This window comes from Ixodes scapularis, unplaced genomic scaffold, assembly GCF_016920785.2.
Source record: "Ixodes scapularis isolate PalLabHiFi unplaced genomic scaffold, ASM1692078v2 PGA_scaffold11__112_contigs__length_91849675, whole genome shotgun sequence".
NCBI lineage: Eukaryota > Metazoa > Arthropoda > Arachnida > Ixodida > Ixodidae > Ixodes > Ixodes scapularis.
This window is the reverse complement of record NW_024609837.1, coordinates 58,609,797-58,626,776: the sequence shown is the minus strand read 5'-3', so window position 1 is coordinate 58,626,776 and position 16,980 is coordinate 58,609,797. Positions and strand designations below refer to the sequence as shown.

The window sequence follows — 16,980 nt, the reverse complement described above, 5'->3', positions numbered from 1 at the left end:
TTATCGCAATAAAATAAACCTAATTTATATCAAATAGATCTAATATGCTAGCTTTTTTTCATCATTATTATTTTATTTTTATTTTTACTTTTGCGCTAACAAATACCAATGAGATGAGAAGGCCTGCCCATGACGTCATCCTTCTAGTGGATCTCCGACCCGCCCCTAGCGGCAGGCAGGCAGAAGCCCGAGGAGAACCGCGCCGCACAGCGGACGCGTTCGTCGCCGCGTCGCCGCGTACCAGCGTTTCGCTCGTGAGACGCTGCACAACGCTAGTACCCGGTGACGCTACGACAGATATCATGAAGAAAACGCAGCAAAAAACGTACAAAACAAAATCTCAGTGCAAACAGCACATGCTGTGAGCGAGGTGAGCAAATGACGGCACGAGTCGGGCGGTATGCGGAACGCAAGTTCGTCTGCTTCTTGTAGAGGGGTTGCGGTAATGTCAGAACGCCGAAACTCTTATTGGCTGATTAAAAAAAAAATATTGGGGTAGACCTCGAGGCATCTACATTGGGGTCTACCCACTATCCCTTCAAGCAGAGCCAACCAGAACTCGGCATTGTTCTAACGTCACCGCAACTCCTGCTCAAAAAGCAGACGACTTGCTCTCCGCGTAGACTTTCGGTTTGGTGCAGGTACGTGCGACAGCAAATCAACACTTGAACGGCAAAAAACGAATTGCCAAAGCCTTGAAACAACGTGCAAGCGTAGCCTTTACTGCATATTCCTACTATACTCTATGTCACTATTCGTGTGCAGTGCAGGCGAAGGCAACGCCAGGCGAAGAGAGAAAGGGCGAGCGCTAGGAAGGCGGGACGGGAGAGTAGGGTAGCGGAGGGCAAGGGGAGAAAGGGAGTGCACTGGGAACGTTAGAGAGGAGAGGAGGTTTCCCTCCTTTTCCCTAGCCTTCCTAGTGCTTACGCTTTCTCTCCTCGCCTGGCGTTGCCTTCGTCTGTACTGCACGCAGCTAGTGACATGGAGAATAGTAGCAAAGTTGTGCCCCAAAAAAAACAATAACAATTTTTTTTGCAAACATAATGTACGCTTGGCAGAATCCTCATTCTTCGCCCAAATGTAGCGCTAGCGAACTGAACCAGATGCCCCGTTTCTTGCGTTATCTTACTCAAAAAATACACGTGATTTAGAATTCTTGTTGTTGTTGTTGTTGTTGTTTTTTTAATGAGAACAGGTTGGCCGACGTCGAATTAGTTCTCGAATACACGGAGCTTAACACGGAAACCGAAAACAAGCAAAAGGGGGCCCAATTTTCCCATTTAATGTTTCCAAACAATTGAGTTATAAGCTATATGAACGAACGGTTAATTCTTAATCATTTCCATCTTGTGCGGTCCGCTAGCGCTACATTTTGGCGGAGAATGAGCGTTCCATAATGCGTGGTTTAGTTTTGCGATGAAAAAACTCTAAACATTTATGGGAGACACCTTGTAAAACGAATGTTGCTAAAAGAAGAAAAGATTAGAAAGTTGGTTTGATGTCTTGTATAAGTCTATTTCCAGACACAACTTTCTTTAATGATGTTGTCTAAACAATTTTATTGTTATTATTATTATTATTATTATTAAAATTATTATTATTATTCATTACATAGGTGTACTTATCGATGAGGAGAGCATCGATATTCAGCTGCACCCGTTTGCCTTTATATTCTTGAAAATGTTCCAATCCGATTATTTCTAATGTGTTTCATCGTGTAGTTAACCTGCTCTTCTATTCCTCTTGTAATGCCAAAAGCGCTGAGGGTACCGAAAACAAAAAATACAGCAACGTCACTCGGTTGTCACTACGCCATTTGGATGTACGTACCTTCCTATACACGAACTTAACGCAAGCCCAGAGTTTCGGGAGTGCCTATTAGCCCCGAGAGCGAACACAAGCGTCTCTGCGGTCGCCGCGCTCTGATTGGGTGAGGTGTACCGTGACGTGAGGGGAAGGACTCCGCTCCGCGGTCTCGCATTCGGCTCGCTTCCCTGGACCGGTTTCCTGGTTTGGCGTTGTGTGCCGCAGGCACTTAGAGGAGCGGGACCTCGATTACTCGGTGTACAAGACGCTGGGTTAGGCCGATATTGACGTGCTTCTGTACATTTTATAAGCCTGCTCGTCCCTTTTACCTTTATAATTGGGTTACAAATCCCGAAAGCTATCGGCGGAGGCAATTCCGCCGATGAACCTCGTCGTCCGTCCACACGACACAATGCAATCTTGCAAGGAGTCGGTGAAGCGGGGGCGTAACCGCTCATTCACACTGGAAGCGGATCCGCGTTCGCAAAGCGGTTGCGAACGCGGTTGTATAAAGATCCAGTACAATTGCACGCGCAATCGATGGCATCGAGCGCGCGTGCAATTGCACTGGATCTTTATACAACCGCGTTCGCAACCGCTTTGCGAACGCGGATCCGCTTCCAGTGTGAATGAGCGGTGTGTTGCAGACGCTGGGATTGTGTTCCTTTCATGTTCATGATTTAGGAGAATGTTCCGCTTTGCAGGCATCTGAAATGGCATTTATATCAAGGGCTTCGGGCGGTCGGCACATTAGCTCGTGCCCCCGACTCTGCGCGTGCCACTCTACATGCGCTGGTTCGTAGATGTATTAAAAGCCCTGGGTCTTGATTGAATTGCTCGTTGAACAGGGTTATACATAAATGTAGCGTCATCGTGAAATAATGATATAGTTCGTACATGTATGCAGGCACGTTTTATTTTTTAGAAGATGCACAATTACTGGAAATTAGTTGGTAGCTGGAGAAACGTCTCAATTGTCCCGGTCACCTGTATGAGATGTACTGAACTACTAAAAATATGCACAGGTATACTCCGTTTCACCTTATGTTGTACCGCAGCGAAAACTAGAAGCGCGAGCTCATAGCGTTGCCAGCTGCCCTTACTGCACGAGAGCTTCTGCCGCTGAGACTGTGCCCTGAGCAGAGTGTCGAACCGAAATTTTTATCGGTTCGGTTCCGGTTCGGCTTCACGGCTTTCGGTTCGGTTCCGGTTCAGTTCCGGGGAGCACAAAATAACGGTTCAAACCGGTTCGAACCGGTTTGAACGGCTAAATTGAGAATATATTTTTCGCGTTGTTCTGGCAATATACACTATTAACGCCGTGAAACGATTAGCTATATAGTTTCTTCGATCGTCTGTACAATTTACTTCTGTTTTTAGGCACCAAAATATTAAATTGAGTTATTTAATTTCGACGCAAGAGTAGAAAAAAATCTACATTACCACACATAACGTCGTGTTCATAGGACTCCACATTTCTTTGTTTACCAGTAACATATATTTTACCTGAATCAAAATGTTTCAGTACAAGAGTAAAGAGTTGAGCTGGTTGTATACATACCTGCAAATAGATCAGCTTCAAATTTAGAACTAGACTGTATTTCATTGTGCTTTCTTCGCGTTTAAGTAAAATTCTAAAGTTCAAACTGATCTATTTACACGGTATCAAATGTTGTCGCAAAATGTGGTAGGTCGCCTAATATACCCGTGATTTGTACAACTTTGTGTCGCAGTGTTAAAAATGAAATCGTGATTGTGTCCTTGAACTAAGGAATTAATTACATCACATAAAATTATGAAATGAACACCTCGTGCTCATCTTAATTATGAAATAAGGTTTACGAAATACACTTCACAATATATATGTATATGATGACGACACAACTGAGCTAAAAGCAATGAAATTTTCAGAATGTAACAAAAGTTTTAGTATAATTCCTTTCAGTCTATTTTTTTATAGAAACACCGAGCGGCAATCCAAATGCTTGTTGTTCTAACCAAACATTGTTTACACTCAGCACCGCATGCATGCCACTAACCATGCAGCAAGAAGTAATCGTAATTGTTCACTCAAATCTGTACGCACCTTCGCACTCAGATCGAATCTGGCCCGGAAATTGCGCTTGCCCAAGTTAACATTTTCTTATGCAGAATAAGCTGGCATAGCCTGGCTGTTGAGGTTTGTTCTTGACAAGATGCCGGTCAATTTAATTTGGAAATGAGCATCACCTTTGCTAACTGATGATTTTAACTCGATAACGTTAAGGAGCTCATGTCGCAAAAAAGCCGATGTTGGTGGCGTGACTGGAAAATCCTGATTGGTCGATAGGTTCATGACGTCAGAGCTACATACCCTCGCGCAAGAATTTCAAGCAACCCACAATGCTCACGTGAAACGTGACATCACGCGTAGAATGAGAGTGATCAAAACATGACATGTGATGCGAATTAAAGGTCGCCATATGTCTCAAATGATTTCACGTTTGAAAGTAATTATTTTGCCTTAAAGAAAAAAAAATTAAGAATTTAGGCGGGATTCGAACCCACGACCCTTTAGTTGCGAGTGAGACGCTTTTCACTAGGAACGGCGCGAGCGTCTGGCATGACAAAAACGTGCTTTTTGGTAAGAGCGTTTTTGCAAGCAAAGTAGCTTCCGGAGTCACGATTTTTGGTCTGCGCCTAAGATGCAGGGAAGAGGAACCTTTGCAACACAGTATGTTTTTAAAACTAGTCCATTCTCCCCCCCCCCCCCCCCCACACACACACACGCACACGCACTTCTTTATACAGCGGAGCTGTTAAGGGCTTGTTTCCCCAGTGTAGTGTCCGTTAGCAAACAAATGATGACACTAAACTCTGGCGGCAACCTCTCCAGCCTTCCACTCTGGCTTGCCGACTTGCGGCCGGTCATTACTTCATTACCACCACAGTACAGCTTCGCTGGTCTTCCTTCTTCACCAGAGTGGAAAGGCTGAAAGTATTCCTGAGGAATTGCCTCCTCCGTTGGTGTGTGTTCATTCGACAATTTTATTTGACACTTGTTAACCGCAACCCTTCATTGCTTTTATTTTGCTCCCCGTGAAGTTTAGATAGGTCATAAAACGACATCGGGTGGGAATGTTCATGATTTGTCCGAGGCGTACTGGTCCCCTGGCCAAGTATACTCGCACAGGCCGCCACTAATTCAGAAGCTTCTTTGTCGCGGTGAAATTGCGAGGATTATATGAGACTATTTCTTTTAGTCTTGCCTTCCCAAAGATTGATGTCGCAATTGTAGGATCAAAACCACCCGCCTGACGACAGTCGAGCGCGGCTCATGGATTGGACAGGAGGACTGCGTGAGCACCGTAAATCGGCTCGTAACAATCAATGCCTCGGTGAACATACGGGTAGTGGCTCGTGTCCAACCACTGCGGTGATGACAATAGCCGAACTCTAACAATGCCTGGAGCTGAGCACGCGTTTTCTTCCTTTAAAACCCCAGCGCGGGGGTATTATTAACGTTGGTGGCATAAGATAGGCACCAGGTTACATGGCCGCTTCTGGCTCCGAGTTGAGGGGATGAACGATGCTCATATTTGTCAAATTTTTTGGCGACTGCCATTGCCTAGAAAAAATAGCAAAGCCAAGTTTAAAGGGATACTGAACCAAAGAATTTAGTGCCCATAAAAAGTGGCGCACGTTCTTTCCACGAGCCAGCAGCCGCCGGTGTGCGCGAGCACACGCAACAAAAATGACGTCACAGACCACCATTCGCAGTTGAGATGACAGTGAAATGCATGGGCTTCGGACTAAAGGAGAATAAAAACAGGCTTTTTATCTCTACAAGTAAAAGCTACGTGCTTGTTAGACCAATTCATCGCTTACCTTTTACACCAGACACCACCGTGTAGATGAAAACTTGTCTTTATTCTCCTTCGGTCCGAAGTCCATGCATTTCACTGTCATCTCAACCGCGAATGGAGGTCTGTGACCTCATTTTTGTTGCGTGTGCTCGCGCACACCGGCGGCTGCTGTCTCGTGAAAAGATCGTGCGCCACTTAATACGGGCACTAAATTCTTTGGTTCAGTATCCCTTTAAGCAGTTATTAACGTTAGGGAGTGATCCTGAGTAGTATTTAGTGATGTATAGAAATATTTTTATAGCTCCTTTAAAGGGGCGGTGCAACGATTTTCGGACTTCGGTCAAAGATTGCTGGAAGTTGCCCCCTGACACTTCTGAAGTAAAGAACAGAAAACCGATTTCGAGTGGGTGTCCTAGTTGTTGCGTAAAAAAAAGATAAAGATTGGCATTTCGGGCACCCCTCAACTCACTCCCAGTCTTCAGGGTCACACCTGGTCGCACTCCCAGTGACGTCATTCGGAGTGCCGTGTAGCTTCCCGTGTGCTATCTCGGAGGACGCTTCCCCTCCCTCTCTCTGCGTACATTAGCGGGTGTTATGCTGCAGCTTAGAGCCGAGCGAGGTCACGTAATCTTTCCGCCGTAGTTCCTTCGGCTGCCACTTGGGGGTGCAGGTGGGGGAAAAAGCTCGACTTTTGCTTTGCGATTACGCAGCGGAATCGCGACATTTTTATATGAAGGAAGTGTTTTCTCTATCCTCTGGGACACGATAAACAACGTAAAAATGACGAGATGCAAATTCTTTTAATCATAAAATCGTTGCACCGCCCCTTTAAGCAAAGTACAGAGGGAGTCGAAACTTGGGCAATAACTTGAGAACGACGCTCGTGTGAGACTTACAGCGACTGCCAACGTTCGGCTGTCTCTCTGAGGTCACTAAAATATCCTTTTTTTTTCTTCTTAGTATTCCTTCCGTACACACGTGTAGTTCTATGTAACGCCATATTAATAAGTTGCATTTAGTAATTTCAGTACTTCTGTTCTCAGGGACATCTTTCGGATGCAGTCCAGCAACAACGAAAACATATTTGGGTGCCTCAATAATGTAAAATGGGTCTTGCAACATTTTTTCTTGTACTTTCAATAAATAGTGTTAACAAATAACTTCTAAAGTTGATAGCTTGCGGAAACATCCGTTAGTTTTCCCCTAATAGCAGATGCAGAAAAAATAAAGGAAAGAGACAGCTGTCGATATCTCCTCCACTCGCAATTTAAACAAGCGGTCACGTGATCTGATGCCGCCAGTGTTCATAACAGTCATGCTCTAGGGCGGCTAGGGTTTGGAAAGCAAAAGCTTGGGCTGGAGCTTCAGATATTGTTAGAGTTGGGCTATTATCATATGTAATTGACATGAGCCGTTACCCGAATGTTTGGCGGTGCTGATTGTCATGAACCCGAGCACTCGACTAGGGGTTATGAAAATCGCTTACGTCACGGTGTCACATGACTCTTGGTGCGAAATCGTGATGTCATGTTACGTCATGCTGGCAACAATGTTATTACATCTAGTGACTTCCTCAAATTAAATCGAGTTGACGCAGTGAGTCACGTGACGTCACGAGGTCACATGACAACATGTATTGACACCATGGCGTCACGTGACAACGTGACAGATGGTTAATCATAGTGCCATTGAAACCCACAACTTACCATACTTTTCAATTCGGTATATGACGATTTGATCCATAGATAGAAATACAGCCGCCAATTTTTTATTCCCATATGTTCATTTTGTGATACTAACAAAAAAGAAAAAAAAGAAATATTACCTTGAACCGTTTTGAACCGGTTACCGTTATATTTTTTCCCGGTTCGGTTCCGGTTCAGTTCCAAGATGGCGGCGAAGATTTCGGTTCGGTTCAGTTCCGGTTCGGCTAAAAATGACGGTTCTGTTCCGGTTTTCGGTTCGGTTCGGTTCCGGTTAGACACCCTGGCCCTGAGCAATAAGCTCGCGCTTGTAGCCTTTCCTGCGGTACATCATAAGGTGAAACGGAGTATAGTACCGTAATTTCTAACGTTTATACTTTTCTCTGGCAGTCTTTCTTTATTCCAGCCTTGTGTTTTCAGAAAATACACCGTTTAGTTTGAGTTGTCATATCCAATTAAAGGAGATATTGTGGCAGGTCCCCAAAAGCTTCCTCAGCCTCCAAACTCCCTACAGCTGGACTCTCTGACAACAGAGGGAAACAGGACAAACAGCAAGCCTTCGAACGGCTGTCTAGTGGTAGATGCTACACTAGTAAAAGAAAAGGTGCAACCTTTGAAAGGTGACAGTTTCCGTGAGAAAAAATTCTGGTATTTTAGCTTCAGAACAATTTGATTTAGCTAAAATCTCAATTTTAGAGCCTAACGGACAAACGGTCTAGACATCTTCGCTTACGTTTGTCGTACATTACTTGGGGAATGATATAAACCACAGATACCACCAGCGGAGTCTGTTGAAATACTATCCGAATCCAGCGAAGGTGAAATGCAAGAAATACATATAAATAAATGTTCCTTCTTTCTTTACTTTGCCCCTGTACTTGGGTTGTCTTACTTTTGATTCTCTTTCCATGGCAAAGACTGTATTTAACATGTTTCTCGAGCAGCATGCAGCTTTTCTGCTTCGGTGATCTTGTTTAAAAACGGAGATACAAAAAAAAAAAACACGGAATAGTATACATAACCTGCCACTTCATTCACACCATCAGCAGCATTTACTGTCTGAGATGTAAATCTATAGTGATACTCCTGCAATTGTGGGCATAGCTCTTCATTTTCATATACCAGCTGCGACTCATGCGTTGCCTGCCCCGTCAACCATGCCTGAAATGTTGGTTGAAGTTTCGCCTGCAGCTACAGGCCATACTCAATAAAGCCACATTTGAAAATTTACACCCCCTACGAGAAACAAGCACAAGAATATTAAATAGAAACGAGCGCCCCGACAGCTAACGTCGCCACAGCCTCCACAGGGCGAGCGGGGCGAGTCGGGGAAAAATTCGTCCTCGCCGTGACGTCACCCCGGTTCGCCGTAAGGGGGCGCCACGCGAACTTCTCGGGGCTAATAGCTATAGTATAGGTACTCTTCCACAATGCCCAGTAAGGTCGCACATTTTAGTAAATCCCACCATTCACAGCGCTCTCTTTTTTTTTTTTACAGCAAAGCTGTATATAGCTAGGGTTACATAAATGTTTCGTGTGCGTCAACAAAAACCCAGAGCGGGCTCGTACCACCCTCTCTTTATCCTCGTTCCAGGCGCTTGCGTGCCTAGTCTCCTTTCCTTCCGCCTGGTCGCGGTCCCGTCGCGCGTGTCTAGTTTCATCCAACTCAGAGAGGGCTCGCACCGCCCTCTCTTTGTTGTCGTTCCAAGCGCTTGCGTGCCTAGTCTCCTTTCCTTCCGCCGGGTCGCGGTCCTGTCGCGCGTGTCTAGTTTCCTCCAACTCAGAGAGGGCTCGCATCGCCCTCTCTTTGTCCTCGTTCCAAGCGCTTGCGTGCCTAGTCTCCTTTCCTTCCGCCGGGTCGCGGTCCCGTCGCGCGTGTCTAGTTTCATCCAACTCAGAGAGGGCTCGCATCGCCCTCTCTTTGTTGTCGTTCCAAGCGCTTGCGTGCCTAGTTTCCTTTTCTCCCGCCGGGTCGCGGTCCCGTCGCGCGTGTCTAGTTTCCTCCGGTTCCTTGGGGTGGCGATAGTCCTCGACATGTTTGTGGGTACCTTTCGGCACGATGTCTACCGACTAAGACAATAAATATGTTCGTACCTTTGTTGAAAATTCTGTGCCGTGTGCTAAACAGCTTCGCAGGTCATCCACCTCCACAGAGCGGAATGGCTCATCATTTTTTTTTTTGGTTTCAGGGTGAGGAGGAGAGCGGGAGTTTTAAGAATAAAGGCAGGAGGCATGATTCCCGCCAGGCATTGGGGTGAGAGAAGACATTTTTCACGTAAATCGAATTTAGTCGATTATGGTCCCTGAAGAGGCGACAACGCGGCACGGTGTCTCTTTCGGGCGCCTGGCCTCCAGTACGCACAAGTTGCCTTCCGTCGTGCTTATCTCGTCGGTGACTAGTTTATAGCGCTAAACACTGGATCTAGGGGAAAGTAGCGCCAGGTTCCCCGTATCGTCGCCATTTTGGTTCATGGAATGAGCACGCAGTTTCTTCTTGGCCTCTCCATTCTTGGTGGGCCGTTCTAAATTCGCTGCTGACGGGTAGTTTTATAGAGACGTCTACACGCACCGGCGAAACAAGCGTAACAATGTTATTGTAAGGGATTTATGGGGATAAGCATGACTGATAAGTTGATTGCGTACATTGTGCCAAAGACGCTTGCATTGGAGAGGAACACTTTCAGTTCGATATCGTTCCGTAGCGATACAGGCGTGACCGGTAGGATGCCGCTTTCAAAGTTTCGAAGATTTTAAAGGACCAATATGGCGACTGCTTTGTCAACAAGAGGGACCGATCACCCAATAATAGCCTTGCGAGGTTTTGGTCGTATGTGTGCTAGTATCAGCTTGTGGTACTAAGATACAGAACTTCTCCAGAACTAGCATATTTCAAAGGATCTCCACTCTCTCTTGCCATTGCCAACTGGAACTCATTGTCCACACACATTTTCCACAAAACGGGAAAAAAATTGTGAAATGTGTGATTTGTTTTTGCAAAGTATGTACAGTGTTATTTTTTTCGAGTTTTGATTTTGTTTTTATTGTCATGTATAGATGTATTGTAGATACTCCTGCTGCCCCTTTTCATGTAAAGTGCTCCCTTGAGCATGTTTGAGGTAATATAACTGAACTGAAAATGTCTGATGCTATCAGGCAGGGAAGACAATGGCGCTACATGCCCGTGGAGGAACCAGTGACTTTTGTGCTTAATATTTCGTGAATTGGATTCACTAGTGACTCTCCCGTTTGCAGAAAACATGGAGGTTGCCTGCCCCTTCAAGGATAACATAACCCTATACCCGTTTGCGTTTCGGACCCACACGCACTCGCTCGGTGAGTGTGATGAAAGCACATTGGACACTTCGACAACTTCAGAAATGAAGGGCGTATCGAGATACAGATCGATTGTTATTATCACCCTTTAAAAATGAGACTGCTACATTAGCCGTTTTGAACGTCGAGGAACGAACCACGAAGCAAGAAGCGTGAACAAAATATGCCGCGACTATACAAAGTTTCTTTTTTTTTTTTTTTTTTGCTTAACGGTTTTGTTTGAAAAAGGAAAAAATCCGTGAAAGCTACACTTACGAGGTTGGCACAGGAGAGTTATACGGTCAGGGGGACATAATACAGGGGGCTAATCGTAACGATCGGTAAATTAATTAAGTAAAATTCATTAACTTTTTATTTAGTAAAAATAGGCGTGTGGTTCTAACGAGAAACTTGCTGAGCCTCACCAAAAATAACTAAATCAGTAAGTAATCTTTAGAAATACATTGAGCGCGTGAGAAGCGCAGTACAGTAGTGCGCTAAAGTTACCGCTTGTGCAGCGGGAGCGAGGCTACGGGTGGGATAAGGCGCCCGCGCGATTTTTCTGTTTCTTATTGTAGCCCCAGCCTTGTGCCTGCTTTACGAGTGGTACCTTCAGCCTTCAGCACACTACTACGCTTCCCACGTGGTCAAAGTATTTTTTTTTATTTATTTAGCGGTTTTTGTTCACGCTCTGCAAGCTTTCAATTGGGACCATATGTCTATTTTCTTTAATTAAAAAGTCAATTAACAATGTTTTTTCTTTCTTAGCCGAGCGAGCGTTACGGTTAGGCCCCTATACTATGTCCCTCTGGCCGTATATCTCACCTGCACAAACTGCATACGTGTAGCTTTCACGCCTTTTTTAAAACAAATCTGTTAAGCTTTAAAAACAACAACCTTATATAACACCATGGTCTACACTGGTATACAAAACCGAAACCTGTGATCAGTCGGACGATGAAGACAGCCCTTAAAGATGTAACCTCATGTTTGCAGCTTCTAAGCCAGGGGCAAAGCTGATTGTCAATAGTCATGGCCCAGCTACTGCATTGTCCCCTACTTTCCATTGTCAAGACCAGGGGAGCACCACTAAAAAATTATGCGGGCCAAAATTACGTTTCTTGAGAATCGGAGGCCGCACCTAGAGCGACGTGTTGCACATTTTAGCTGTGGTCAGGCGTCCGATATTATGTGTCATTGCACTCGTTGCCGTTTTTAGCACATCTCGCAATGTCATGTCCGTCAAGGCAGATTGAAGGCGGTTCTTCTTGAGAGTCATCAGTGAAAAGGTCTGATCACAAACATACGTGCTCCCGAAAAGTGACAACAGTTTGAAGGCGTGGTCCACCAGGTTTCCGTGCTTGTTCTTGTACAGGTTTTGTAGAAATCATGCAGCAGGGATTTGCGATGCATAGTCTACCGCGCTGGAGGACATTGGAGGTTGATGAGCTCCAGTTCCATCGTCGGATCTGAGTTCTCTGATCCGACGATGCAAACCATAACTGTGCCAACAGGAAGGCAGAGGGTGAATAGCCTCCGTGGTGAAAGAGGGAAGGGGATCTGTTGAGAGAGAGCGAGAAGTTTTCGCGTTCCGCGAACAGACATGCTGAAACAGATCCACAACATGGACAGGGAAAGCTGTACACCCTGTTTTATTGTTGTCAGCTGGATTAGTGGGGAGGGAATATTTGAGCTGAGAAATCAGCGTTTCTTCGCCGAAGACCGACAAAAGGAGGTCAGAGGGTTTCATTGCTGCTTGCCAAGCGGAGCGGGCGCTTGGTGGATTGAATGGCACAGCAAGCAACTTTCTGCGCTGACCCGGGCCCCGGACTGCAAGAAAAGCATGCGCGGGTCGCATGCCGCTCGCGTGCCGTATGTTGCGAACCCCTGGTCAAGGCAAACACCGTGACTTCTGACAATCATAAATTGTTCCAACTTCAACACGAACAAAACCTGCTGTCACTACAGAAAAAAAAAGAACTATGAAATTATGTTCTAAATTGTGTAGCAACTTTGTAATTTGCTCCAGCTAGAAGAAACGTTAGATTAAAAAAAAAAGTGTATATAATGCATTGAGAAAGACTAAAGCGTAAAAAGGGTCAAGGAACAAGCGTTTGAAACAGTAAACATAGGGACGGACACGACGACACGATGACATGCGAGAGATGTGCCGTCGGGTTCGTCCGTATGTTCCTTCTTTCGGTAACGTCAATTGCACCAACGTACTCATATTCTGAACCTGAAGCGCCATGTGAGATGCACTATCTAATAGTCATTATTTTTGTAAATTATATGATGACGTCATTTCTAGGGAAATTGGTGACTGGTTACGTCGTGAAGGACAGGACCTGGATCAACATCGGCAAGCACAATCCTCTCGAAGCCCAAGTGAATTTCTTTTTTATTTGTGAAAATGTTATAGACTTTTCTGCACATATGCAAGAAGGTCAACAAGGTACCTTTCTGAGTGTGTGCTTGTTTCTCTTTTTCAGATGTTTTATCCCGCTAAAAGTGGCGTAAGCATTGTCAGTGGGGACATCTTGGTAAGCAAATCGTAGCCTGACATTTTTGCTTTTTTGTTTTTAGTTGTTGTTGCCTCGAAGCTTAATACGTTCAAAGTCGAGTCATAATGGCGGTAGTTAAAAGAGGGCGTTTTCACATTGTAGCTAAAATTATTGAGGGAATTATTTTCGTCTCATTTACCAACTCACGTTTTCCCAATATGTGAACAAGTATTATTACTTTAACTGAGAATAGCATTGATTACTTTGGAAATTACGAGGCATTAATACACAGTATGGAACTAAATTATAATGTATTAGCCCTCTTGGTGACTTTGTTACACCCACCTTTATATTTAGAATGCTCTCTGACGACTCCATAGTAGGTGACAGGTGAACTTCTCCCACCCCTTTACACTTCAGCAGGGCGAATGCTGAAGAGGAGGTCGGCTCCCCTCCTGCATTCGTTTTACTAAAGTGTAAAGAAGAGAGGGAAGCTTCCCCCGAAATATTAACCTGCCACCGACTATAGGTTCACCTGTGTGTCTGAGGCAGGTGACACCTAAGCTGCATTTCTAGGTGTAGGAGTGCTTTGATCTTACTAACACCATCTTACAGCTGACATTTCTTTAATTCTCTAGTGAAAAGCCATTTGCATGAGTATTTTCTTGTGTCCAATAGCACATATGGATCATACGAGATATATAAAAACTCTATAAGACATATAGCAACATATATAAGTACCATATAAGAAATTTCTCTCATGTCTTATATGGTTCTTACATATTCTTATATATCTTTTATGATTCGATTCATATGTGTTTATGGACAGAAATATTTCCCATACAAATGGAAATTTTCAATAGGGTTAGAACAAACAACGTTGAATATATGACCTCACTTGTACCCCTTACTCATTGCAGGCGGCACGCTGCACTATGTACAATTATAGGGACAGAGACACCTATGACGGGTAATGATTCATTTATTCATTTACACAGATACCTGCTGCGCCATCTGACATTACGGAGAAAACCTTAAAAACTAAACAGTTCCTCTTTTTTTGTCAAGATTTAACGAATAAGCGCGCTTCGAAGGGCACGTGCGCAGCAGAGCGATGATCGAGAACCGATTCTCCGATTCTTCAAAGGGGTTCATTCTGAAGCCTGAAATAAGAGTTGTGGCGCAAGCTAGCTGGTAAACATTCATACCCAAAAAAAACACCCAGACAAGGAACAAGTGAAACGCAACGAAGCACGTAAAGGAATTCATTTTGAAGCCCTTTACGTGCCCGTGTTAATGTCGACTCAAATAATAGAGTGCTCAATTTGACGGGGCTTTCGAATTTAGTAAAAATATTCGAGGTTTATAGATATTTCTGAATAGTTTTGATGTTTGTTAGGGCAACACCTCCTATAGGGCGATATTTATTTACTTATTTCATTTATAGGGTTCACAGGTTTGTTTTAAAATGGCCGTAAAAGCCACGCTAATGCCGCTTGCGCAGGTGAGTTATATGGTCAGGGGCAGAATTTTTTCGAGGAGGGGGAGGCAGCCCCATATTACGTCTATCCCCCTGGCTACGCCACTGGTCAGGGGAACATAATGTAGGGCTCTAACCGTCACGATAAGTCGGCTAATTAACTAAAATATGTTAAGTAACTACTTAGTGAAAATATACATATGGTTCTAAAGATAAACTTGTTGAGCGATGTTGAAAACCACTAAATCGTTCACTTGTAGGGAGACTTGGAGCAGGTGGTAAGCACGGTGGAGCGCTGAAGTTACCCCTCGTGCAGCAAGAGTAACGCACTCCCGTGGCTTCCTACCAGCTCAAAGTCTTTCTAAGAATCACTGACGTAGTGATTATCGGCGACGCTCATGCAAGTTCCTAATTTTAACCACACTTTCATTCTACCTGATTGAAAAGTTAAGTATAACTTCCCTTACAAACCGCATTAGTGAAGCTTCTATGGCTAGTATTTAAAAAGAATCTGTATAGCCTGAAAAAAGACGCCCTGTACAACAAGGTCATACTGCTCACTTCCCCACGTCAACTACTGGAGGCCAGCGCGAGACATGGACAGGGTGCGACTGTGACGTCAGCGTTCGGCCGGGACTCGTGTCCAATCAGTGAGGACCCGAATCCGAGCCGAACGCTTGCGCGGCACTCGTCGCCAATCCAAGCTCTGGGTTGGCCTCTATAGCTGACGTCGAAAAAATCAGCACCACCCACCTTGCCGCCGCGGAGGTCACAGGGCCAACATATCATACAAGAGACAGTCTGCTCACACTGCCTTGGGCGTGTTTCTTCCTTCTACGATATTCCTGGCACATTAGTCGAACAGAGTGTCATGCACATGTTTGAAGTGTTCTCGCATCATGTCTGCCCTGAACACCGTGTATAAGCAGTGTGACGTGGTCTCTCTAGCACTTCGTGTACCACGAAGTGCAGTTTAAAGAGCTGCAGAAATCGCGATGCGAGAAACCTTTTTTTAAGCCTCTTGTGGGGCGGCCTACGACCGGCTGCACTACTGCGCAGCCGGTCGCAGGCAGTCATAAAAACCAGGGCCCGTTTGCTCGAAGCGCTAACCGCGGCCAAAGTTAGCCGCAGTACCTAGGAGAGGGATTTTGAAATCATGTGACTGGGCTCGGTAGGGATGCGGGGAAACATGGCGGTGCCCCGGTGAGCGAGCGCCGCTCGCTTTGGAACTAATATGTCGTTGTAGCTGCAATATCGGGCGTCAGCAATGAACGGTGCAGGAGGCTTTCGCTTTTCCTTATCTGACTTAAATTGCAAAGCATGAGCAATGATCTCGCCGCATTTTTTAGATAGACTTTCGATTCTGGACATTCCTAAGCCTAAATGAACGCGATAATTGTCGGCATGGCAACGTCTTTGAAAAGTGGATTGCCTTCACTCAATCGGCCAGGTATTGATACAACACAACAGCAGACAGCGTCCCAATAGACTTTTTTCTAAATTTTCCAAGCACCTAGGTGCATGCTACGAGTGTAGTTGCACGCTTTGCATGTGCCGGCGTCTGCAGTAGTAATTGTTCTAAAGCAAAAAGTCTAAAACGAACTTTGTCTTGCACGCTCGTTCGTCAAAGCCTTATTATGATTATTTACTTCGAATCTTTTATCTGGACGAGCGAGATATCCCCCTCCCCCCTTTTCCGTCTGAACTGCCCCTGTGCCTCCCAGATACACTTACACTAGCTTCCTCTGGTCTTGTCTCCAGCCCCACCAACGACGACGAGATGTGCAGCTTTTATCTCATGTACTACGTGGAAGGGGACGAGATAGCGAGCGAGGGACAGTGCTGGTCTCAGGGACCCCCGTCGTACTACTGGAGAAAGGAACCCTTGCTCAGGAACCTGATCACATCGGATATTGACAGAGATGCCAGCACCCCTGACTGAAGCGGGGCACTAACCAGGTTTCAACAACTAGGACTCCCCTGTTTATAGTGCCCCTTTATACCATTCAATACTGGGAAGTGTCAGTATTATTTGTTTACTCCTATTAAAGTGTTGAGGGGGTGTAGATAATGACTTTGTTCATACAGGGCAGTGGTTCTCAGCCATGGATGTGTCGGGGACCCCTTGCGGACCGCTGGCAGTGATGGGGGACCCCTTCCAGCGGAGGGGGGGGGGGGGGGGGGGGGGAATTAGTAAGTTAACACATCTGGAGCATGAAACAGGTGCCTTTTATTGCTACGTAGCAGAAAAACAAACATAATACAAAGGTGCCACATCACTTCATTCTGGTCAGTTCATCAATACGTGGCACACTCGCGGACCCCAGAAG

General features: G+C 45.3%; 1 protein-coding gene across 1 annotated transcript in view; it reads left to right on the top strand.

Moving 5' to 3' along the window:
- Positions 1 to 16,592, top strand: part of LOC115308867 (peptidylglycine alpha-hydroxylating monooxygenase-like) — a 30,895-nt gene extending 14,303 nt beyond the window's left edge. The window contains exons 6-11 of the mRNA XM_029966973.4: positions 9,544 to 9,608; positions 10,607 to 10,687; positions 12,978 to 13,054; positions 13,159 to 13,209; positions 14,091 to 14,140; positions 16,412 to 16,592. Coding sequence (XP_029822833.2) covers positions 9,544 to 9,608; positions 10,607 to 10,687; positions 12,978 to 13,054; positions 13,159 to 13,209; positions 14,091 to 14,140; positions 16,412 to 16,592 — 505 coding nt within the window. The remainder of the gene's footprint in view (positions 1 to 9,543; positions 9,609 to 10,606; positions 10,688 to 12,977; positions 13,055 to 13,158; positions 13,210 to 14,090; positions 14,141 to 16,411) is intronic.
- Positions 16,593 to 16,980: the final 388 nt, after the last annotated feature.